Source organism: Acomys minous (assembly GCF_964271855.1).
Source record: "Acomys minous genome assembly, chromosome: 5".
NCBI lineage: Eukaryota > Metazoa > Chordata > Mammalia > Rodentia > Muridae > Acomys > Acomys minous.
Window position 1 is genome coordinate 58730945 of NC_140494.1, and position 24432 is coordinate 58755376.

A 24432-nucleotide genomic window follows, 5' to 3' on the forward strand; every position below is an offset into this window, starting at 1 on the left:
GACAAAAGTAAATTATAACAAATACTTTATCTGTCTTTTCTTCTCTGCTTCTAGCCTCAACTAAGCACGAATGTCCAGTTAGTATGTACATGGTTTCCGAGCATGTTTGGTCCTTCTGTGTGTCTATAAATGTTCATGAGCAATTATGTGCCCAGGGTTACATTAGTGGCATAAGTCTACATACATACAACTTTAATAACTTTGTTTGAGGCTCGTGTGGGCCTTTACTCACATCGGCTACTACAGGCAATTCTAGTATGTGAATAATAAACCTTGTCAAGTGAAAACTGGTTTCCAGGGCTTCCTGGCGAATGGCATCCTTTTAGTTGAGGGAGAGCCCAGCATCTTTATTTATTTATAACTATTTGTTTGTTTGTTTAGCCTGTAGCATCTTATAGTGTAGCAGTTCATACCTTGAAACAAGATTTTTTTTTTTCACAAATTCTCCCTGCAGCTAGTTTCTGGGATAGTAAGGTCTTGGAAGGCTGCGTTCATTATCTCATTCATTTCCCTGTGCGTATTTAGGTTTTGTCTCAGCCGTCTGTTAGATGAAAAAGCGAACAGTGATCAGTTTTAAACTCTAAACATTTAGATTAAGTTAGTTGACTGGACTGTTTTGTTTGGGTCTTCTTTTTAAAATAAAACTAGTTCCACACTATATTGCTGAGTTCGGAATACTTGAGCTAAAGCCATTGTTGGCTGTCTGAGCTGGTATTACTCACTCAGTGTCCTCTTGCTCCTTTCTTTTTTAGGCCTAAGGGTTTAATTTCTCATGTGCAGAAGCAGCACTCTGCTCTGTGAAAGTCCCTAATGGTACCCGACTCCTCAAGGAAGATAGGCAATTCGTCACATTGGCCTCCATCTTCCTCCTTCATCACGTTGGCCTCCATCTTCCTCCTTCATCACATTGGCCTCCATCTTCTTCCTTCATCACGTTGGCCTCCATCTTCCTCCTTCATCACATTGGCCTCCATCTCCTCCTTCATCACATTGGCCTCCATCTTCCTCCTTCATCACATTGGCCTCCATCTTCCTCCTTCGTCACATTGGCCTCCATCTTCCTCCTTCATCACATTGGCCTCCATCTTCTTCCTTCATCACGTTGGCCTCCATCTTCCTCCTTCATCACATTGGCCTCCATCTCCTCCTTCATCACATTGGCCTCCATCTTCTTCCTTCATCACATTGGCCTCCATCTTCCTCCTTCATCACGTTGGCCTCCATCTTCCTCCTTCATCACATTGGCCTCCATCTTCCTCCTTCATCACGTTGGCCTCCATCTTCCTCCTTCATCACGTTGGCCTCCATCTTCCTCCATCACATTTGCCTCCATCTCCTCCTTCATCACATTGGCCTCCATCTTCCTCCTTCATCACATTGGCCTCCATCTTCCTCCTTCATCACGTTGGCCTCCATCTTCCTCCTTAATCACATTGGCCTCCACCTTTCTCCTTCATCATGTTGGCCTCCATCTTCCTCCTTCATCACGTTGGCCTCCATCTTTCTCCTTCGTCACATTGGCCTCCACCTTTCTCCTTCATCATGTTGGCCTCCATCTTCCTCCTTCATCACGTTGGCCTCCATCTTCCTCCTTCATCACGTTGGCCTCCATCTTCCTCCTTCATCACATTAGCCTCCATCTTCCTCCTTCATCATGTTGGCCTCCATCTTCCTCCTTCATCACGTTGGCCTCCATCTTCCTCCTTCATCACGTTGGCCTCCATCTTCCTCCTTCATCACATTAGCCTCCATCTTCCTCCTTCATCACATTAGCCTCCATCTTCCTCCTTCACACTTCCGGGCTCATCCCGGCCTCTGAGTCATTGTCTTTGCTGCTCCTTCTCTGTGGAGCTCATCTTCCCTGCATGGGCTTTGGCCATTTCCCCTGAGGTGCTTTGTCAGGCACTACCTCCCGGTATATCCTGCAACCTCTTCCCCACTTTGTTTCCCTGTGTGGCTCTTGTTACTGGCCATATATGTTAATTTATGTTAGTACTGTCTTTCTGTACTAGAGTACAGGTCTTTGAGGGCAAGTGTTTTACATCTTTTTTATTGCTATTCCCTGAGTATCAAGAGCACTGTTGACACATAGTTACTTTTATTGGTTAAATTATGAATGAATGTAAGGTGTTTTTATAGAATCGGTGTCTAACTGTGCAGTACTAGCCACTGGCCTAGAGCTTGTCATGTGGACTAGACCTGCCTCTCACTTCTACCTCTGCACACGCCACTGAGTCACTTATCAATATGATGCTTGTTGGTTTTAGTTCCTACTTGGTACTTTTCTCCTCTACTTTCCTTTTCTGCACATGTTGGATGCTCTGTAGCACCCCAATGTCATTTGCAGACTCCATTGGGATTAAAAAAAAAATCTTACAAAGAATCCTCTCTCTTTCACTGTGTAACTTATTAAGACACAAAATACTTGCATCTTGAGGTATTTTTCATCTATTTTTTTCTTTTCTTTTCTTTTTTGGCCTGAATCTAAATGCAAGGAAAAACAAGGAACACACTCATCTTTTTTTCCTTGGTAGTCTTATCTTCCCAATACTAGTGATATGATGGGGCCTGACCTTTCCCTTCTTATAGCATCTCTCCAAACAGGCCTTCCCAGTCCCCAGCAACACCAGACACAAAGGGTTTCTAAGAACAGAAAAGCACTGCTGCAGAACGGTGTGCGCATCACTCTTGTATGCTTTTCTCTAGGAATACTATGGGATGGGCCCTTTTTTTTTTATGGTGGAGGAAAAATGATAACCTTAATCTGAAGGCCTGAGAGCAGCCAGGGACCTAAAAGTACTCTTAAGAGCAGTCACATCAGAAGGTCCTTAACTCAAGGTACAGACAACATTCAAGCACAGGCTTTATTTTGCTGGGATCCAACTGAATTCTCTCTGCCTTGGGTGATGAGCATAGGAGTTGACTGATCAAAGGTAGGTGTGTCAAAGGCCTTTGTGTGTTTTAAAGGAAGGATAGGGAAAGGAGTCTAATTTTTTTCCATTTAAAGTAAATAGGTAAGTGAGACTGACAAGCATCCTTTAAAAAAAAATGACTAGAATGCTAAATAACAGCCATTTTGTTCTCTAAATAAAATGGCAGCGGTGAACCGATCGGTATGGTGTGATTTGAGATGGTCTTGGTTAATCACAAGCAGTGGATTATTTGATCATTTGTAAGATACTAAATAAAGAGATTTCTTCTCCTTGGTTAATAGCTGCTCTTTGTTTAATCTTGGAAGCAACACCACCAAAGTCAGAGAAGCGTCACGTTTCCCACCCTCTATAGGGAACACAAAACTGACTTGCTGATGGGTAGCATTAAATTAACCCACACATATTTTTTTAAAGTGGCTCGGGGCTGGAGAGATGGCTCAATGGTTAAGAGAACAGTCTATTCTTCCAGAGGACCCAGGTTCAACTCCCAGCACCCATGTGGCAGCTCACAACTGTCTGTCCCTCCAGTTCCAGAGGGCTTGTACAGACAAGCAAGCTGAACACCAATGCACATAAAAATAAATAAATCTTTTTTTTTTAATGTGGCTCTACTGACTTAATAGTGTGTTTAATAACAAAGTCATCACTGAAGGAAATACGCTTCTTTCTTTAGCTTTATATTCTGGGAGTCCAGTAGATATCACACCACAGGGTGTGTGATTAGTATTTATTGAACAACTAAACGTATAAGCATGTCATTACGTCCGTCATAGTAGCTACAAGACATAGACCCATCTAGGGTAGAGATGAGTTCAAATGATAATCAGAAAACAGTGTAGGCTGCAGCAATACTCACGTTGAGACTGAGAAGATGTGCAGGAAATCCCCCTCCCCCATTCCTTGAAGAAGTTTGCATTTTGTGTCTCCACTGCTCTGTCAGCTGTGTTTTGGTGACTCATGTCATCTGGCTTTACCTGTGATGTGGTCTGATCCCATCTAGTAAGTGGACTTTGCTGACAATTACCTTGTCTTGTCATGTAATTCCATGTTCATCCATCACCCTGGACATGTTTATCATAATTAGTTCACCCTGTTACTAAGCAAGCAACCTAAACATTTGTTGTTTATTTTATGCGCGTGTTTTACAGGCATGCACTGCTGTGTATAACATGCAGGCACTATCCCTAGAGGCCAGAAGAGGGCATTGGATCGCCCTGGAACTGGAGTTACAGGCAGCTTTTATTACCCCCAACACACACACACACACACACACACACACACACACACACACACACACACGGCAACTGGGAACTTGTGGAAGATCAGCTAGTGTACTTAATCACCGGGCCATCTTTCTAGCCTGATGTTTTTTTGTCTTTGTTTTTCCTTAAATTTGTATTTGTAGCTCCACAGAAGCATTGTACTACATCAGTTTTCTTTACTGTCAAAAATCCAGTTAAAGAATACTCACATTTCAGTATTGCTGTTTTGTCACAAATAAGAACAAGATCAGCCGCCAAGCCTTGACTCTGCAATTCTCTTGCCACCGCCTTCAGAGTGTTGAGATTGTGCAAGTGCCCAGCCCTGGATTTTTCTTTATGGTTTCTAGATGAATGCACTTTGCTTAATCAAGTTTTTTCTTTGTTTTATTTTTGAGCTCTATTCCATACCCCCTTTTTAAAAACTTGCACTGCAGTCTTTCCTGTTGCTGTTGCTGGCTCCAGTGCTAGATAGAACCTTAGCCAGGAAAGAAAGCTGTGGCAGAGCTGGCTGGGAGAGAGAAAAGCATCAAGAAAGGCTCCTTGTACACATGTGCAGCAAGGACCTCTTCCCTTCTAAAAGCAATCTGTTCTTCAAACCAAAGACGACCTTGCTGCAGTGATCCTGGAATGCTCTGGCGCCATTGATGGCCACCTCCCCACGTCAGATACAGAACTTGGACCTTTTTTTTTTTCCCCATGGAGGAAATTGGCTTACTTTCATTGATGCTGTATGCTCAAAATGTTTCTAAAAATCAGTTTTAATGGGTTTGTGGGACCTTTGTACTCTGAACCTCTTTGGAATACTCAGATCGTTAAGAACTCAATCTATGGAATGGCCCTGGAAATCCTTATGAAATTTATCCCATTTTTCAAGGACCTCTCTTCTCTTTTGTGTGCCTCTACCCCTCAGGAAGGCCTGTCACATTTGCCAAAAAGAACTAATTTTGGGCTTTATAACCACACTTGGAAAACCAGTCCCTCCCTGGTGGCTACACTAGCCAGTCCATGCACTGCTGGCCATATATTAGAACTAGGTCCACTGGATGCAGTGTGATACTATTTAGAAGAAATGAGATTTGGCTCTGGGGGCTGGTGATATGGCTCAGTGGGTAGAGGCGCTTGCTGCCAAGCCTGAGGATCTGGTGGAAGGACAAAAAAAGGCTATCATCTTTCAACCTGGGCATGCGTTCTATAGCATGTCCCTGCTTCTTCCACCAGAAATTAAAATAAATAAATAAATATACAAACATATATTTATTTATACATATACATATATACGTATACATATATATTGCAAAGAAGCAGAACGCTTGGTCTGTGGTATGCCTATTTCCTTAAGGCCCAAAGACCTCTGAAAAACTGAGCTTCACTTCCTTATCCAAAGGTAATATCCCTTGGTCTGGAATTGGGCCTGTGCTGCCTCCTGTTGACCAGCAGGCAGCAGCTCCTTGTTATTATCCTGAGGAGACTCTGAGGGCATGGTGGGCCTTATCTCACAACATTTAGCCCATGGCAGGAACATCCCAACTTGCTCCCTCTCTCCCTGTCCTCCATCCCCTCCCTTCCCTTCCTTTCTCCCTCCCCTCCTCCAGCTAGTTCCGGCCTCCTTGACAGAGGGGACTATCTCCTAGAAGCCTATGGAAGCCAGGGCCACTGGATCTCCTCACTGCTGAGCTGGCTCTCAGTTGAGGGGTGCTCTTACAGAGGAAAGCCTCTTCCTATGAAACCTCCTCACACAGGAGTCACTGTGAGCCACACTCTATAGAGGTGTGCCACAGTAGCAACTCGAACCACCACTTTGCAACCTTGCAGCAAACCAGAGGCTGGCCTCCATGGAACCTTAGGTTCTCAGCAGCACGGGTTGGTTGAGCTGAAATCCTCTCTGTGACAGGCACCTTGCTCCTGGGCTGTCAGTGAACAAGGTCAAGGCTAGGCTTGCTCTGATCTAGGAGTGTGGTCTGCTTTCTCATATGGGCAAAGACTGATGGGAGAGTCCACTGTTTGAAGGTCCGTGAATGACAAGCCCTGCCTTCAGGGACTCAGGATTTTCAGGGTTCGGCATGTTCGCAGTTGATGCCGTCTGTGGTAGATTGTTGGTGGTTGGACTGAGGTCGTGGAGAGAACTTGTTTTGGGGAGGATGCTGAGACCCAGGGAAGTGAAGACAGCTACTTGAGCAGGGTGTGGCAGAACTAGACATGACTGTAACTCTGACTACTGACAGAGGTGGCTTCCTAAACATCCACTGTGTGTGCGCACTTGCATCTGTTTGTCTCCTAAGGAAAACTGTGACTTGGAAGTCCTATATAACGCTAATTAGTATTGTGACAAACAGACTTGTTTAAACCTGGACAAACCACTTTAAGGAATACATGAAAATTGAGAGTCTCAGGTGAGGCCAATATTATTGGGCGTGCAGGACAGAAATGAGGTGGAACCCAAGAGCGCTCGGCTGACTGAGAGGGAGGCACATAAATCTCTCACACGTTGTCAGGGAGCTAACAGGTTCTGTTCGGAGCCTTAATTTGACAGGAATGTTCAAGCAATCTGACTGTCCCCTCCCATGAAAGTTGACACACTGATGATTGAACACTTGTCAAAAAACGAGGGCGTGTTGACGTGCAGCTGAGAGAGGCAGCCAAGGCCTGGTGGTCCCCTCCCAGCCACAGGGAAGTGACGATGCGCTCCTCCACTGGCCAGGCCAGTGCCCCGGGACAGTCACAGTGGCCTTCATGAGCCTTATAGGAAGGTTATAACATGACACGCGGCTGAATCGTCCCTCATTTTCCTCAATAGAAAATCTTTAGGCTTCCACAGGCAACTTGGGAGGAAGTTGCTTCAAATGCTCTCAGAACCTTTTTGGACCTTTGTTTAGAGATAGTAGCAAATCCTTAGATTTTTCTTTGGGGGGGCCTAGTAGCATTTTTCTCTCAAAATACACCTTTTTCTTCTTATGAACTTTTTGTTGTTGCTGTTAAATTGGGGGTAAAACTTTAGTATAGAAATAATAACTAATGTTTAACACCAACATTTCTACAATATAGGGTTTTCTTAGGGTTTTTAAACCTATTTTTAAACCACCTTCTGTGCATGCACCATCAGCGATCTTGATAACTTATCGTTCTTCGGGTGCTATGCAACTTTATTTGGTGTTTGTGTGTGGCTTTGCCTTTTTTTTTTTTCTTCACTCCTTGAGTCTCTCAAAACCAGCAAGAGACAGAGTCCGCGGAATCTCTGTAAACGGCATCCAGCTAGAGTTTGTGCTTAGGCCAGTGCGTTGATGCCAGCGCCCCTTCCTGCCTTGCTTGGCAGGAAGCTTGCTTTCGTCCTCTGCTCTCTTGTCACCCCCAGAGTACTTTCAATGCGTACCCCCTAGAACAAAGGGCGTTTGATTCCCCTGATAGTCAAAGAGAGTGTTTATATCCACCAGTGGCAAAAGAAACAGAAAGGACAGCTCATATAATCTTGTCACTATCTGCCTCGGGCGGAGGTGGACGCCTGCAGGCTGTGGGCACTTCTGTGTGAGGCTGCAGGGTGGGTATCAGCAGCTTTCCCCTGCCGTGCCCTTGTCTTGTTGGTCAGCTTTTTCTAGAATTACCCCTTTAAAAAGAATAGTATCACTGCCTTTCATTGTCCTGGAGAATTTGCAGTGTCTGTACACCATTAAAATTATACCTATGTTGATGAGGACTGTACAAGACAATGTAACTTCTTCAGGCACAGAGACATCCTAACAATGGAAGTAACTAAGTCTCAGACATTTTCCTTTTCTGAATTGTTGCCAGAAACATGGGCCCTTCCACACTAGTTTGTGCTTCTTAGCTGAGCTGAGTTATAAAAATGGACACTCCGCTTCCTTATCTTTTTATTTTCTCTGATACTCATGTGGTCTCCTCAGCAGGGCTAAGTGGAGAAGGATGTGACTTGCCATTGCAATAAACTTATTGGTTAAGTATGCACTTTACATATGAGAGGCAGGGGTATGGGAAGGAGGGATCATCTAGGGGGAGCACCCTTTCCAAACTGGCCCATGCGGGCTCCTAAGAGGGAGCTCCTTCCTGCCAGCAGCTGTTCTAGGATTGCTCTACCTGTCAAGGCAACTCATTATTATTATTATTAATACTATTATTGTTGTTGTTTTTGATATTATTATTATTATTAATTATTTTTAAGTACAAAGAAGGTAACCTGGCCAAGGTTTATTTTTTAGTGGTGTCTATTATGTAACCCTGAGTCATGTTGGGTGCAAAGTTTAAATTTGCTATTGTTGTTTATAAACGTTGCCACTTGGGCCAGTTAAAATTTTCTGCCTTGTAGTTTTCTAATTTGGTAGCTAAAAATGATAATGCTATTTAATTCCAAAGTGGTTGCATTACATAAGGTAGTTCTCACTTGTAATGCAATTTAAATAGAAAAAAAAATTAAGGCAGTCATGTAAATCCCCGCTACTGAAACTGAGGCTTACAATCCCACAGCAGCTGAATGTACAGTTTGTGGAAAACATGACAACAGCAAAGGATTTCTGAGGGCACAGTGACCAGAACTTAGGTTAAAGACACACACAGAAAGACTCTGAGTTGTTTTGGGCAATGCCTACCCATGATGCACTGCAGGAATTCACCATAGCCTTCGTTCTGAAGACTATATAGGGTTTTACACTGTGCCCGCTGTTCACACTTACCCATGGTGCACTTCATAAGTTCACTGTAGCCTTGGTGCCTGAAACAGCTCGGCTCACACTTAAGGCTATTACATGTTGTAAACTGTAGTGTTGGACTGTACATGCAATGTTTGTGCTCTCATAGAAACAGACTGGCTTAATTACAAAACATAAGCGGTTCTAAAGCCCCTATCAAGTCAGTATATTTTTGCATTATCTCATATGAGAATGTTTGGTTTTAAAAATGAACTAGTTGCCGATTTGTTTTATTTATAGAAAAACCACAAACTGGGCTTTGGCTTGGGGCTAGGACAGACTTTCCAGCATTTCTAAAGTGACTCTAAGCCTGTTTCTGCCATTTTGTGAAAGGCGATGTTCTCAGCATCTGGTAGTTATAAAGCCGAAATTATCAATCAACTCTAAATACAGTTGAAGATCCTCTGGGTCCTGCAGTGCCCACTGTTCAGCCAAGACTTATTTCTTCATGTAATAAGGAATAAGCATGCCATCTCATTAGTATGCAAGTTTGCTTTCTCATTAAAAATGGTAAAATTATATGAATGCATAAGAATTTTTTAAAAACTTTCTCATGATTTGTCAGTGTATACCTTTTTAATATACCTATTCTGTTACTAGGACCACAAAAGATTTTCTCGTGAAAAAGGGGTTATATAGCCCGGCAGTGGGGGCACACCCCAAGCACTCAGGTGGGTCTCTGAGTTTGAGACTAGCCTGGGCTACATAGACAGTTCCAGGACAGCCAGAGCTACACAGAGAAACCTTGTTTCGAAAAACAAAACAACAAACAGCGGCAACAACAATTAATTTAGTAAATTAATAAAATTAAAATATTGAGGTAATATTAACACTTGTAGCATGTACATTTTTAAAAAATTATCCTGCCTCAGTAATAATAAAGTGAAATGCTTTTATATGGAGACCTGCATGAAAAAAATGTAAATTGTCACAACAGAGATTCATGTCCCAAATGGAGGGTATATAGGCAATTTTAAGATTCTCAGTAGCCACAACTGGAAAACTGTGAAGTGAGTGATGCATTCAAATGCGTTTGTTTCTAATATATCATTAATATAACATTTATTAGGATAACAGGTGAACAGTTCTTTTCCCAGAAAACCTGTGTATTCCTATTTATAGTAAATCTTGGTTTACACCAGTTACATCTCAAATGTTGGGTAGCAGTCAGTGGCTAGTTACCATGGTACAGGGCAGCCTTGGCTATGTAAGGCCCCTTCATCTAGACGTGCTAGCGAGCAGCACTTGGGCTCTAGAACACTGTCACCAGGCCTGGGGATGTGGCTCAGTAGTTGAACGTACATATCGAATGCATGAGGTTCTGGTCCTACCACTAAGCACAGTATCCCGCCTGCGGAAATGTCAGTGCTGCCTGGGGAGCTCAGCTGCGAGACCACAAGAGTTGCAGTATTTTTTTTTTTTAAATCCGTGTCTGGCCAAGCTTCCCCAAGTTACCTTGGATTTCCACCTCAGCTTCGAGCATTCCTGTACAGCAGCTACATGGTGTAAAGGGTATAATGGGCGGATGAGTTCTGACTGTGCGAGTCTGCATTCCTATTTTTGCGCCAGAGCATCAGTCCTCACAGAGGTTTTGTTTTGTTTGTTTGTTTGTTTGTTTTGTTTTTTACAGTAAGGCTGGTTTTAAAAGCACTAGTTTTGTGATCCCCATATCTATATGAGCTGTGTGTATCTGTGGTAATTCGGTACATAAAATACGAGTATGACATCACAGACTTCTCCTTTCTCAAATCGTGAGTAGCCGTCTAAACCCTACAACATCAAGTACAAGGTCCGTAGGTTTGTGGCTGTATAACAAACCACAGTGGGGGGTGGGGGCAGCATATTAAATCTTAGTTCCATTGTGGAAGTGCTCTATATTCTTCATATTAAAAGCTATTTGTCTTTTAGGGTGGAGCACATAAAAGAGTCTGCACATCTAGGGAGCAAGCACTGCTGCTCAGTCAGGTAGGCTGGCACGAGAGTTGTTTCAACGTAGTGTTCGAACGTCCAGGCGTGATAGTTGGGGGTAGCAGAAATCATTTGGGGGTTCTTCATCCATTCCCCTTCTCCTGCTCCCAGTTTTTGTGATTCATAGAAACATCTTATAACACGTAAGTGTCCCTTATTCTGACAAGAACTTAAGACACCCCTTGGCTAGGTACAGAGATGTCACAGGCCAAATGGAGCCGCTGTGACCACTGTCCTGTTGCCAGCATCCCCACGCACGGAAGGCCAAGCTCTCCCTGTTTTGAAACGGAATCAAAGACCTGATGAAATATGTAGCTAGCCAACTTTTTGCAACAAACTCTTGTTGAAGACTGAAGCCAGGGATTAAATATAGCCACGGGTAGAGCTGTCTTCTCACTATAAAGAGAGTTTTCACAACCAAACCCTTTGCATATGGAACTCTTTTTTTTTTTTTTTTTTTTTTTTACTTTCTGCATTTGATGCTTTTAGAAGCAGCTTTACCGAGGAGTTATTTATACCCTGTCACGACTTACACCACCAATTTCAGTCTACAAGTCAGTGACTTAATAAATTGACAAAGATGTGCGGTCCCCCGGCCATTTGCAATCACTCCCTTTACCAGCCAGCCCCAGACAACCACTAATCCACTTTGGTCTATTAAATTGTCTTTCTCAGACATGTCATAGACGTAGAATCATGTGCTATGTGGTCGTAAGTGTTTGTCTTAGCATAATGCTTCTGGGCCTCACCCATACTGGACCCTGGCAGGCAGCTGTGTTTTCCACCGTGCCAATACATCACCAGACTGCACCCTGGGAGGCAGCTGTGCTCAGCACCATACTGTCAGCACACCCCGTGCTGCTCCACAGGCACGCAGGAAACTCTAGTTTCCTGCTGGCAGTGTCCCACTATATAGAAATGTCACACTTTGTTCACTTGGGTTTTACTCTTGTGCAATTATGAATGTGTGTGTAAAAATTCATGCACAAGTCTCTTTGTGGCTATATGCTTTTGTTTCTCTTGGATACATAGGAATAGAATTGCTGGGTCAAATGGTTAGTTTATGTTTAACTTTTATGGCATCTGCCAAAGTGCTTGACTATACATTTTGCACTCCGCCCCCCTCTTTCACTAGTGTTACAATCATACCCAAAAATATACGGCTTTTGAGTCCAAGTCTCACTAGGGCGTCCCCTTCGGTCTTCTCAGCCTCCTTATCCACAGCCTTCCTGGTCCTAGGACTCTGGTAATGTTCAACCATACCCAACAGATCTATTTTAAAAAAACTTGATATACAAGTGAATAAAGTGTAAGGAATGGACCCTGGAGAAAGGTCCGAGGAGCCAAGGAACCCTTGAATGCACAGTGCATCTGCCTTCTGACTCCTGACCATGGAGGACTTGGTACCAGGTCTGTATAGGCAATTATTCCTTTAAGTGGGGAACGTGGTGGTGGACTTAGAAGGTGACACTGAAGTAAGTATCAAGATATAAGCAGTCTATTGAGAACGTTTGAGAGATCTTCAAACCAGCATCTCCCTAAGGCTTTGGTTCCCAACCTGTAGGCTGTGACCCCTTTGGCAAATCTCTGTCTACATAAATATTTACATTATGGTTCACAACAGTAGCAAAATTACAGTTATGAAGTAGCGATGAAAATGCTTTTATGGTTGGGGGTCAGCACAGCATGAGGAACTGTATTAAAGTGCCATGGCACGAGGAAGGCTGAGAACCACCGCTCTAAGGGACAGTAACATCACATTTCTTAGTCCCGGAAAGATGCTTTGCATTTCGGAGACAGCTTGTTTTGTTAAGCCTGTGTTTTTGAAATCCTATGGACTCAAGACAGGAGGTAACCCCGGGACTTTTTGGTGGGCTCATCGGAGCATGAGTAGCGGGATTGAGTCACGGGCAGTTTCACGTCAGTCCCTGGGGCTCTGGCTGACCCGTGGACTGAAATCAGTCCCGGAAGATGTCAGGATTCATTCCCAAAGAAGAAAGATACATTTGGTTCTCAAGAAAAATGTCATCTCCTGGATAAATGCACGTTGTGAATATAAGATTAATGGTCTCAGGAGAGTTTTACTGCGTGGCTGTTTTGATGTCATATCACAGTGACATTTATGATCCTAGAAAAATGTGCTCATTTATTTTTTTTTGAAAAAAAATTCGAGCTATTACAGTATCTTAGAAAGATCTCATTGCCAAACAAACTCCTTTGGAAATTACTTAAAACATTTTTAAAATGTTAGCTGGTCTACTTTATGGAGTGCAGTGAGCTGTTCTGTGTTCAGTGTGAATAACCGAATCAAAACTATTGGCATATCTGTGAACGTAGATATTTTTAACTCATTAATCATATAGATAATATTTTTAAAGTCTATACGTTAGCTTAATCATAAATAAGATTACACATGTGAAAGCACCCAGCCCATACATAGTGAATGCTCAGGAAAAGTTGCTCATTTACATATATGTACCTGATTTGATTAATTAATAAGATTTATGAAATATAATCATAAAACTACTTTGTGTTGTGCTACGCTGTCTGAAACAGTATATTTTCTGTCCTCACTTTTCTGATTTTTATTGAAAACATTCCAGGCTCAGTTTTAATGGCTAAATCCTCTGAATTCAGACCTTAGACTGTCTGATTCCTTGTTTTTTCAGGCATCCTTCCACTGAATCACAGCCCCAGCCTAGAATGTCCAATTTCTGAAAAATAAAAAGAGATAAAATGGGATTTAAGGTTAAGGCATTTTTCCATTGTCTCTATTATTTCCCCCTCCTCCATTTTCCTGTCACAGGTTATGCCCTGTTAAAAGTCGCACTTTGAGCAGGACAGCGGTAGTGCGTGCAGTGGCAGAGGCAGGTGGATCCCTGTGAGTTCCAGGCGATCCTAACGTACAGAGTGAGTCTGAAGACAGCCAATGCCACACAGAGAAACCCTGTCTCAGGGAATCCCACTTGGATACAAGGGGATTTTAGAGGATAAAGAAGTTGAGTTTCAGTGCCACAGCTACACAATGCTGCGCTTTCTGGGCCTGGCGGGTGTTTGCGGGCTGAGCTTTGTTTCCTAGGGACATTAAGGACTGAACTGTGTGTTCCCAGATTCATATGCACCAAATCCCAAGCACTCCAAATATGACTGTATCAAGAGATGCCGTCAGAGAGGTGGTCAGTGCTAAACAAAGTCATGTGGTCAGGCCTCACCTAAGAACAGTGGTGTCCTCTGAAGAGGCGCTTAGGGCATTGGCACAGAGAGGAAAATAAAATGACAACCAAGAAGATGGGCATCTACAAAGCCAAGGGAGAGGCCTCAGAGTGAACCAACTGCCTGCACCTTCCCACTGGGCACGTAGAACTGTGAGCACTATGTTTCTCTGAGCCCCAGTAGCCCTCTGGTGCTTTGTTGTGGCAGTGGCCTGCAGAGCTGCAGAAGGGGCCATTGGAGACTCCTTTCCTCTCTTCACCCCACTCTTCTATCTTGTGGGCTCTACAGAGGATGGTGGCATGGCTGCTCTCTGGTTCTTGTTTTCTATGAGGCATAGATAAGCGTTTCCCTGTGCCTTGTTCGTTCATCTAATTCACTCTGTTACAGAGATCGGAGACAATGGCCCATTATCCGTGGCTAGTCATCTGCATGTGACACAAATGACACACATTGACACACAGATGTAGGCCAGCACTCAAGCTCACTGACTGCACTGTGGAGGAGACTTCTCCTTCATCCTCATCCTCAGCGTGTAGGGCAGCTTCTCTCACAGCTTTTAGATGCCCCACGTAGGACTCGAGCATCTGTCTAATTTTCCCAGATGTCATTTGAGTCTCTTGCATAAGGGTGAGGAGGCAAGGTGGGAATCACCACGTAGTGTTTTTTGTTTGTTTTTTTCCTAAGCATCCTTTCCAGTCTCTGCCTTCTGGCCCTTTACTTTGTATGTGAAGAGGTGTGCAAGGTCACTGCCACCAGATTTCTTCTAAGTTCCTAAATCCCTTGCACACTCACATTTCGGACTGGCCTCACTGGAATGAAATGACCCGCATTTCTGTTCTTTTGGTTCAAAACACGTTCATTTCTTTATTTATAAGGTGTTTGTTCAACTAGTGTGGACTCTGAAGAAAGCATTGCTGTGAGGCTAAAGTGAAACCTTGGCCCTGTCTACCATAGATATGTAATATTGTAATGTTGCATTCTTTTCGAAAGGATAATTTAATAAACCTGCTTTATAGATGATAGGACAGCACAGATATAAATTGGCCCTCATTGATTAAGGCCCTTTATGCGATGATTAGAGATAAGTGATGGAGAAAATGACTCACTGGCTTATTTTGAGTTGAGCAGGGGAATGCCCATGCTAAGTCAGGACAGTGGTAGAATCGGCTGGAGATAATGGAACAGGCAAATTGCCTTGCAGGGAATTACTGGGCTTGCCCACAGCTGTCTGCACAATCAGGCTGACAAAATCTCTCTATTCTAAGAACTTGTTTCCAAGGTTCTGTTTGATGATTCCTGGCCTCTGCTGAGCCTAACAATGCATTATTCAGAGTCTGCCACTTGCTGGGGTTGGCACATGGCTGTGTAAGATGCTGGGGGGGTGGAAAAGGCAGTGAGTGGGCTACTGGGCAGAGAGGCAGGAAGGGGAGGCAGCTTGTGGAGATTTCGCCGGCTAAAGGAGCTTGGCGCCTTTACCTTCTCCGTGCTTTCATCAGTATGTGGTGAAACCTAATCATTACATTGCCTTCCCACACATCCCAGCCAAGATAACTGATGCAGTGCCGGAGAGCAAAGAGACGTCTGCTGAGGTTAAAGAGGAGCTAAGGCTTAATTTGTATCTTTGCCTGATGTGACCGCTCACATTGATTGATGGTGGTTAGGTACGGGTAAGCAAAATCAGCATTCTACCCTGAGAAGCCAACTATTCCAGAGTTAGTGGGCGGCCTGAGATGGAAGTTTTCAGATTCTGAAAAAAAACGATAACTGGGCTCCTGAACTCGCTCATGCCAGGATCTAAAGTGGTCCATCTCAGGGAGGACCTTGGCGAGAACTTTGCAATGATTCCCAGTGGGTGCTGCTCAGCATCATGAGAGACCCTGGAGGTGGCACAGATGTCTGACCCAGGCCTGCAGGGGACACCATGTCCATTTGTCCTCCCCACTCTTCCCTCAAGCTAAATCCTGTGCTTTAAGGCCAGTTGGACTTTTCTTCCATTTCTAAGAGATTCTCTGCTTTTTGCTGTTGCCCTCAAGGATTTCCAAGGACTGTGCAGTATTTCACACTGAACTGTAAGAGATGTCGCCAAAGCCATTCCCCAGTTGTACCTTGCCCCAGTGGTGAGCCTCATATGGTGCCAATCTATAGCTCCCATGACCTGATGTCCAAATGACCTACAGTAGACTACGGTGCTATGGACTAGTCAGCTGCAGAAAAACTGAACAGGCAGGGAACTATCTACTGCCTCCCAGTCCCCAGTGTATTTCCAAAGCTGAGTGTAACTCCTAGGAAAACTGAGCTAGGAGGCTGAGTTAAAGCAGCCTCTGCTGGGTTGAAGAGATGGTGCTGCTGTGATGGCGTCTTCCTGGAACGGTTGGCCTGGGGAGGCCTTTTGGAGAACGCTTTGGTTCTGCCAGGTTGAAAGAACCACACATTTTGTATAGCCCTTGGTAGGAATTCGTCCTTGTTGCTGAGACGTTATTGTCCAAGGAAACAAGGTGTGTTTTGGGTCCTTGCACTTGAGGTTTTTGTGGATGTGGATGTGACGTCCGATGTTGTTTGTAACTTGGAAGAAGAAAGATCTCAAAGCTTGTCTCAGTACACAGCAGTGTCCGCTGTTACTGAGGATTCCATGCAGGAAGTCCACATTCCAGGATGCAAGGATTAGCTCGAGGACCTTGCTCCCCTCATCCTGTGGTAATTCAGAAGATTTGGGTCATGTGGTATAGTCTGCCAGGTGCTAATGTCTTCTTGTGTTTCAGACACTAAATGTGCGTATACAGCTGTGGTCTGCTTTCATGTGTGATATTTCATGAACAGTATTGCCAGGCATGACCAGGCAATTGCTCACGTAGGATTGGAGTATAGGATTCCTCCTCGCACATCTGCTCCCAGCGCCCTTACCCGCTGTGTGAAAATGCAAACATGGGAACTACTCAGAAATAGTGGTCTTCGCCATTGGTCCAGTGTCTAGAATCTTCTTCACTGAGAGTCTAAAATGTAGGCAGGGTGTCCTAGAGTCCATAGGATTGCTTCCCCATCTTGTTGTATGTCCTTTACAGAGTTTCTCCTGACTACAGCCATCAGGGATGGGGGTGGGCAAGGGAGTGGTCAGTAGTAGGGTGAGCTTATACCTGCTTTGAGTCACTCATGGGATGTACATGAGAAGGAAATAGCTAAATAAATCTCACCTTTTACCAGTTCAGCACATTGCTTGTTGACATTTTTTTTTCCTTTTCCTTTTTGAAATCACTCTTAAGGGTTTCTAACTTAGAATTTTCCTACTTCTAAGTTTTAGAGAAGAAATGAAGATTTTTGGTTCCGGTTGTTTTTAATAACAGTTTTGTTGAGATTTCGTGTCACATCCAGTCATGTCCTGATGCACAGCCAAACCATTTTTAATTTGTCCACAGGTTGTCCTACCATCATGGCAATACATGTCGAAAAAAACCTAGATCCGCTGTATACATTTTAAATAAGCAAGCCTAATTTTTTGCTTATGGTCAAGGCTAATGGCAAAGTGTTTTGATTGAGGCTCAAAGTATATCAGACAAGGCTCTACTTGAGAGCTATAGCACTGGTTTTACAGAGAAGTTGAGTTAATAAACTCCTGAGTTGCATCTGGCCTTTCTTATGATGGGACACGGATGTATTCTGTGTATCTCGGCTGTTTAACCCGATGGTAGGTGATGTGTTTCAGTGACGTAGTTTGGATCGGCCAGGTAGCAATTTCAGCAGAGTAGGTAAGTGTTCTTATCTGCTTGTAATGAGAAAATGAGTTGGAGTTGTTTTTCTATAGGCGTTGTCATCTTCCTGCGCATGCTCGGTGCGCCATCTTTCTGTGGATACCTGATGAGGGCGCCATGCAGTTCTTTGGCCTCAGTTCTCCTAGGTTACATCCAGTAAGTTGTACATGGCCAGTCTGAAACAGGCAACTCAAGTGGCTTTTCCAAGGACTGCCATTAGTGTCTCCTTGCTGTAACTGGATGTCACTTTACCCAGTTCATCATGTGCATTGGAATTTGGATTGTAAAATCATCTTCTAGAAAAGAAGATGCTGAGGCGAAGTGAATTTGGTATCAGCCATGGACCAGGTGGCCTCCACTAGCCATGGTTTCCGGTGTTAGCTCCTTTCCCCAAATACCAGGATTAAAACCTCTAATTACACCAGTCAGGGGTCTTGATTCTAGGTTTCTGGCTCTTGTCTTTTAGCAGATGTCTCTCCTATCATGGAGCTATGCCCATGGACCACCCAGCTCTCACACAGTCAAATCCTGGGCTTCAGAAAAACGTTCATTTAGTTTAGTTCATACCTTCCCTTGAGAAGTTTTGGAATTTGTTACTTTATTTAATTCTCTCCAAATAATAGTCCTCATACTTCTCACTTCCAGGCTTTGAATAGGGAAAAAAAAAAAAGGAAGCAAGCCAAAGACACACACACACACCCCAAACCCAACATCCTTACCACCCCTGTGACCTCAAGCAAAACCTCTTAGCCACTGTTCCCTGAGACCTTCTGTCCTGTGAGTGAAGTAGTGCTGGGTGGTTCTGCCTTGGTGGGCCACACAATTTGCGGTTTTCCTGGCTGTGGCTTCTCTTCTCTCTCTTTTCCCACTGCATCGATTTGATCTCTTCTCTTGGTTATTTTGAGACAGTGGGAGGAATTGAATTTGAAGGATTGTTTCCATTGTTCAGAAATAGTTGGTCCAGCTAGCCCTGGGCCAGTGACAGTTTGGCAGTATTTGATTATTATTTGTATTTTGCAGTCCTTTTTGTCAAAAAAGTAGTTTGTTTTCACATGGGGCAATAAAAGCAGCTCAGTTTTGGTGTCTCCGTGAGGCCCACTTTGACAGGTGTGTTCTTGCTCTACGTGTGCCTGTTCTGGGCACTCTGTGATTAAGTCCTTAGCAGTTCACAGTGTGTAATTACAGCCCATGCACGTCCTTGGGCAACGTGCAATCTGTCACTTCTGTGGAGGCCGAGAAGATTGAAAGGACCGTGGAAGGTCTCCCTCAGTGGCATGCAACCTCCAAATAAATACCACCTAAGGAAGGGCTCTGTGATGACCTTGCTGCCATGCCCTTCATCTGAAGGCTCCCTGGGATGGCATCAGCAGCCATAGAATTGAACACTTCAGAAGGTAGTGTGTCCAGTGACTTCTGGCGGGCAGCCATAAGACCGTCATTGGGAGACGGGTGAGTGGTCAGCCACATCCTTGTGACTACCCCACCTCTGACCTCATAAATCAGGTTTGTTTCAAATAAGAATGTGGAAGAATACAAGATGGGCTTGAATGGCCTTTAAAAATAATAGCTGGGCTGGGCCTGGTGGCGCACACCTTTAATCCCAGCACTCGGGAGGCAGAGGCAGGCGGATCTCTGTGAGTTCGAGGCCAGCCTGGTCTACAAAGCGAGTCCAGGACAACCAATGATGATGATGATGATGACGATAATAATAATAATAATAATAATAATAATAATAATAATAATAATAACAACAACAACAACAACAGCAACAATAATAATAGCTGGGAGCGTTAACCCTTTACCCACCGTTCCGCAGCTCTCCACTGTGGCGGTGCTGCTAGCTCAAAGTTCCCTCGCTACTGCTTCTGTCAGGTACAGTTTGAAGCTGCTTTGTATTGAGTATTCATTGTGGTGAGAACTTTCTTGGGGATTATTTTGCCTTTCTGACCTAAGTGCACTTTGGTTTCTTTTTTAGTCTAAGTTAGTGAAAATGGTAGATTCTTCACTGTATTTTAACACAGGCTTTGGCTGTTTGGCTTTGATTGGGAAGCTGTACAGGACAGTGGGAAAAGCATGCTTTGTGATGGCAGACCCGTGTCTTGACGTCTCCCAGAGTCTTGACCTTTTCGTAGTCTTCAATCGGAGGAATAAACATACATGTATATGTATACATATGCATATACGTATTCTGAAAAAGCTTATATCCGGTTTTCAGAGGACTAGAGACTTCTCCCAAGTGTGGAAATTCCTGAAGACCTCCACCACCAACTCAGTTGCTGAGTCTCAACGGGGCCTGCAGAGTGGTACACTGTTTAGAGTAGGCCCCCTGAGGTTTTTATGAGGGCAATTTTGTTGTTCCTGGCATTTTTTACCAACACACTGTGCCCTTAAGAGGAGCAGAGGAAGAAGACAAACAGTAAAGAAATAAGGAGTGAGGAGCATGTGGAGTAGGGACTTTTTCTGCCGTCTTCTCTTATTCCACCCTTCAAAAGAAGGTAAACTGTGTAACTTCAAAATGAAGGGTAAATAAAGAGATTACTTCCGTAGACATATATTAGTTTTGTTTTCATTACTATAACAAAATAGTCGTGGCTGGGTCACATTATCAAGAAGAAGAGATTATTAGTTCACATTTGTGGAGGTTCGAAGGCATGTTTCATTAAGAGAAAGCCTTAAAGCAAATCACAGTGTTGGGAGGTCCTGGGCAAGTGAGACCTCATACTGCCGGAAAGGCAGAGATTTAACGGTCAAGTTACTCTTACCCCCAAGAGACCAGCATTCTCTTCGGACAGCACTCTTCCAAAGACCTAAAGGCCTCCCACCAGGCCTCACCTCTTAAGGACTCCATCACCTCCTGTATCACCAAGCTTCCAGGATTGGCATCCCTGGGGCAAGCCACACCCCCAGCCACACCCCCAGCCACACCCCCCAGCCACACCCCAGCCACACCCCCAGCCACACCCCCAGCCACACCCCCAGCCACACCCCCAGCCACACCCCCCAGCCACACCCCCCAGCCACACCCCAGCCACACCCCCAGCCACACCCCCAGCCACACCCCAGCCACACCCCCAGCCACACCCCCAGCCACACCCCCAGCCACAGCCGTGCAGATAGCCAAGGCTTGACTCACACGCAGTCTACTTTCAATGCTTGGGAACCTTATCTATGGGACCTAAACGTCTTAGTCACTGAAGCAGAGGCTAGAGTGGTTATTGAGCGGGGTTGGTGGTGAGAAGACAGGGCATCGAGTAAACGCTAGTCAAAGGATACACTTCTGCTTGACAGGAGGGATGAGCTCCAGAGCGCCATCGTGCGGCCTGGGGACTTCCGTAAATGGTGTCTGCGTACCTGGAATGACTAGGATTTACAGATTTTCATCGCAGTTCAGTGACAAATGTGCTGGTTAATTGGCTCATTTACATTCTGCAATGTACACATATTTCTAAATATCACATTTTTTTTTTTTTTTTTTTTTTTTTTTTTTTTTTTTTGGTTTTTCGAGACAGGGTTTCTCTGTGTAGCCTTGGCTGTCCTGGACTCACTTTGTAGACCAGGCTGGCCTCGAACTCACAGTGATCTAAATATCACATTTTATGTAGTAAGTACACATAGTTTTTACATGTCAGTTAAAATAAATGAGGATTTAAAAAAAAACTCTCTCTTTTTTTTTTCTTCTATTTTGTCCGTGTCAGAAGTTCTGAGGGAGGGTACATATTGTGAGTGGGAGAGCGTATGTTTTTCGCTGCTTCCCAGCTGCTCAGTGACCGCCAACTCAACCTAACCCCATCTCCTCCTCCTAGCCCAGTGTTGTAATCCAATCAGGGAAGACACTCTGTAGTGTTTATTTGGCAATCTACATTCATTCATTTTTTTTCCCCCTCTGCTTAGGTGTTGACCAATCTCCTAGGACTTGGGAAGGCTGAATGGACCAACCATGAAGAGCCTGAAGGCCAAGTTTCGGAAGAGTGACGTAAGTGCACGGTGACTCAGGGTCTGGCTGCTCCACCATGCTCCATGGGCCCAGAGAAACAGCCCTGCCCCCGCCCTGATAAGGCCCTGGGTTAATAAACTACAGATTTCCGAAGCACTAGATGCCAGCTCAGCGTGTCATCTGTGAACGAGCGGCCTTTAGGTCGGCTGTTTGTGCGTGCAGCTTCCAGAGCAGCCTGTAATAAACAGTCAAATTAATCAGAAAAAGCTAGTATTTCTAAGATGCCAAGATCCTGATTTCGAATGTTATTTAAATTTTAATTTACTATTATTAATTAATTTTTTTGAGAGAGAAAAAAATCTCACGTTGCACAAAGGCCTTGAACTGATGGCCATCCTCCTGTTTTAGCCTTCTGAGTGTTTCCTCATTACATTATCAACATTGTTCCTCTTGGTCTTTAAGGAACTTGAACTCAGTATTTGTTCACTATTGCTCCGCCCCCGACACACACACACCTTGCCTCCCAGTTCCTGGGGTTCTTTCTCATTCAATGTCTACCATAAAAGACTTTGGATTGGAGAAACTGGATATAGGATGCAAATGTTGAAGGTCTCTCCCATCAGAGACAATGACAAGGGATTGCATAGTGATATTTTCACAAATTCTTACCTCTAAACTGTGCTGGGATCCGAGTCTTACAACAAGCACATTCCAAAAGCTTTGGGCGAACCCATTGCATGAGAGAAATTGGTGGAGGAGCATTAGATGGAAGCCCAGATAAGTCCGCCTTCAAAATAGGCTTGCTATTACTGCTCAAGATTACAGAATTAAAGGTGAGCCTGGATTTTTGTCTTTCGCCATGAGTTTATTTTGGCAGGTTGGCATAGTTGCGCATTTGCTGTGAATGAGGCTGTGTCTTTATGGCTACTGTGCTACATACATATACCTACTTATCTCTTAGACTAAGCCGTGGCATGTAGTTGTGTACTGACTGCTCGGATAAGAAGCCAGATAAGATGCTTTGGGGATGACTACAAAGTCCCGTCTCATTAAAAAAGAAAGAAAAAAAGAAAGAAAAAACAAAGAGTAACAAGAAATCTTAGGGGAAAGTTCACTTCACCCTTAAGGTAAATTAACTACAACTTAGAGAATGTGAAGTGATTTGAACAAGGTCAGATAACGCAACCATTTGTCCCATGGGAATCCAGTCATGGCGCTTCCTCGGATGCCCCTCCCACACGAAACTATGCCCTGCTTACCCACTGGGCAGTGGTACTACGCCTGCGTATCACTTTTGGCTTCAATTAAAGAGGAAAGGCGAGTCATACTCCGCCTTGCCCAGTTCCGGAGATACCAGTCTATAAGTTACCAAATAAGGGAATGTGGGAGGAAGTGTAGCTCAGTGGTAGGGCATTTGTGTAGCAGTCAGAAGGCCCTGTGTTCAAGTTCCAGGACTGCCAAAGGATTTAATCATTTGTTCCAAGAGAATTTGGACTGTTCCGGTCTATACACGTTGAGATTCTCGAAGCAGGGTCTCATCGTCTGGGGCTTGGTGGTCTATGAACCAGGCCAGGGAGGGTAATAGACACATATAAGGTGGGCTGAAAAAATTTTAACTGATGGCCACACAGAAGGTGCTGCTGCTATCTCGGTTTTAAATAAAAATTGAAACATTTCCACTAATTTTTTTTTTTTATAAAAAGTACAATAATAACACTAGTCAAAGCTTCTGAGAGTTGGCAGCGGAAAGGTCTTGCTTTTGGCAGTGAGTGCTAGGAAGGAATTTCCTAGCAGCGGCCCTGGGGGAGGAGAGCAAAGGCAGCCGGTCGAACCGAACCGAACCGAGCCAGACCAATCTACAGGGCTTCCCAAATTGCTTCCTCGGCCTACATGACTGGGTAGCTAAACGGGGTGGGGGGATGGGGGGTATAAAAAGACAAGAAGAAAACCCTTGCCAAACAACCCCCAGTGTGTCAGCCAGCCGTATGGGGGTCCTGATTCTGTCAGTTCAACATCCCATGCTCCACTAGACACTTGATATGTCCTTGCCACCAGTCTCGTGTGATAGCTTTAGTAATTAAGCGGTCTCTCTGATTAAGGAACTGAGGCCCCAGAGAGACGAAGCAATTTTTATGGCTTCCTGTAGCTCTGAGTTGTGGAACTAGTCTTTTGCAGCCAGGTGTAGGAAACCCAGGTTGCCTGCACACAGTGGTTTAGGATGGAGATTTGGGTTTTTGAAATGGTAGCTACCCAGGGAGCGACTCTGAACTTGGATCGAGGTTTATGGCCTTGGACAAGTGTCTTCCTCTTCTGGTCTTAGGTCTTCATCCTCACTGTTAAGTGTGCTGCTATTGGATGTCTGACACCCATCTTGGGCCTTGGTGCCTGGAAGATAGGTGGTTACTACTTCTTCATCCTCCTAAGGAGCTTACGGACTATAAAAGTGAAGGATGTGGTCATTTACAGGCTCCAGGGAGAGTCTCTGAAGAAGAAAACAGGCTGGGAGTGAGTGGGCCTGGAAACACTGCTGTTCAGGGCATGCCTTTCTTTCACTTTGTGGTATTTGGTAGATGCCACATATATACACATATGTATATATGTGTGTGTGTGTATTATATACATATACATACATATATATACATACACACACACATATATATACATACACACACACACACATATATA

At 44.2% G+C, this 24432-nt stretch overlaps 1 protein-coding gene across 4 annotated transcripts in view; it reads left to right on the top strand.

Annotated features, from left to right (window-relative positions):
- Positions 1 to 24432, top strand: part of RAI14 (retinoic acid induced 14) — a 138771-nt gene that overhangs the window by 2787 nt on the left and 111552 nt on the right. For all 4 annotated transcript variants that reach the window (XM_084783705.1, XM_084783708.1, XM_084783707.1 and 1 more), the window contains exon 2: positions 21705 to 21786. In XM_084783705.1, the coding sequence (XP_084639831.1) occupies positions 21751 to 21786 (36 nt within the window). In that variant the 5' untranslated portion in view covers positions 21705 to 21750. The remainder of the gene's footprint in view (positions 1 to 21704; positions 21787 to 24432) is intronic.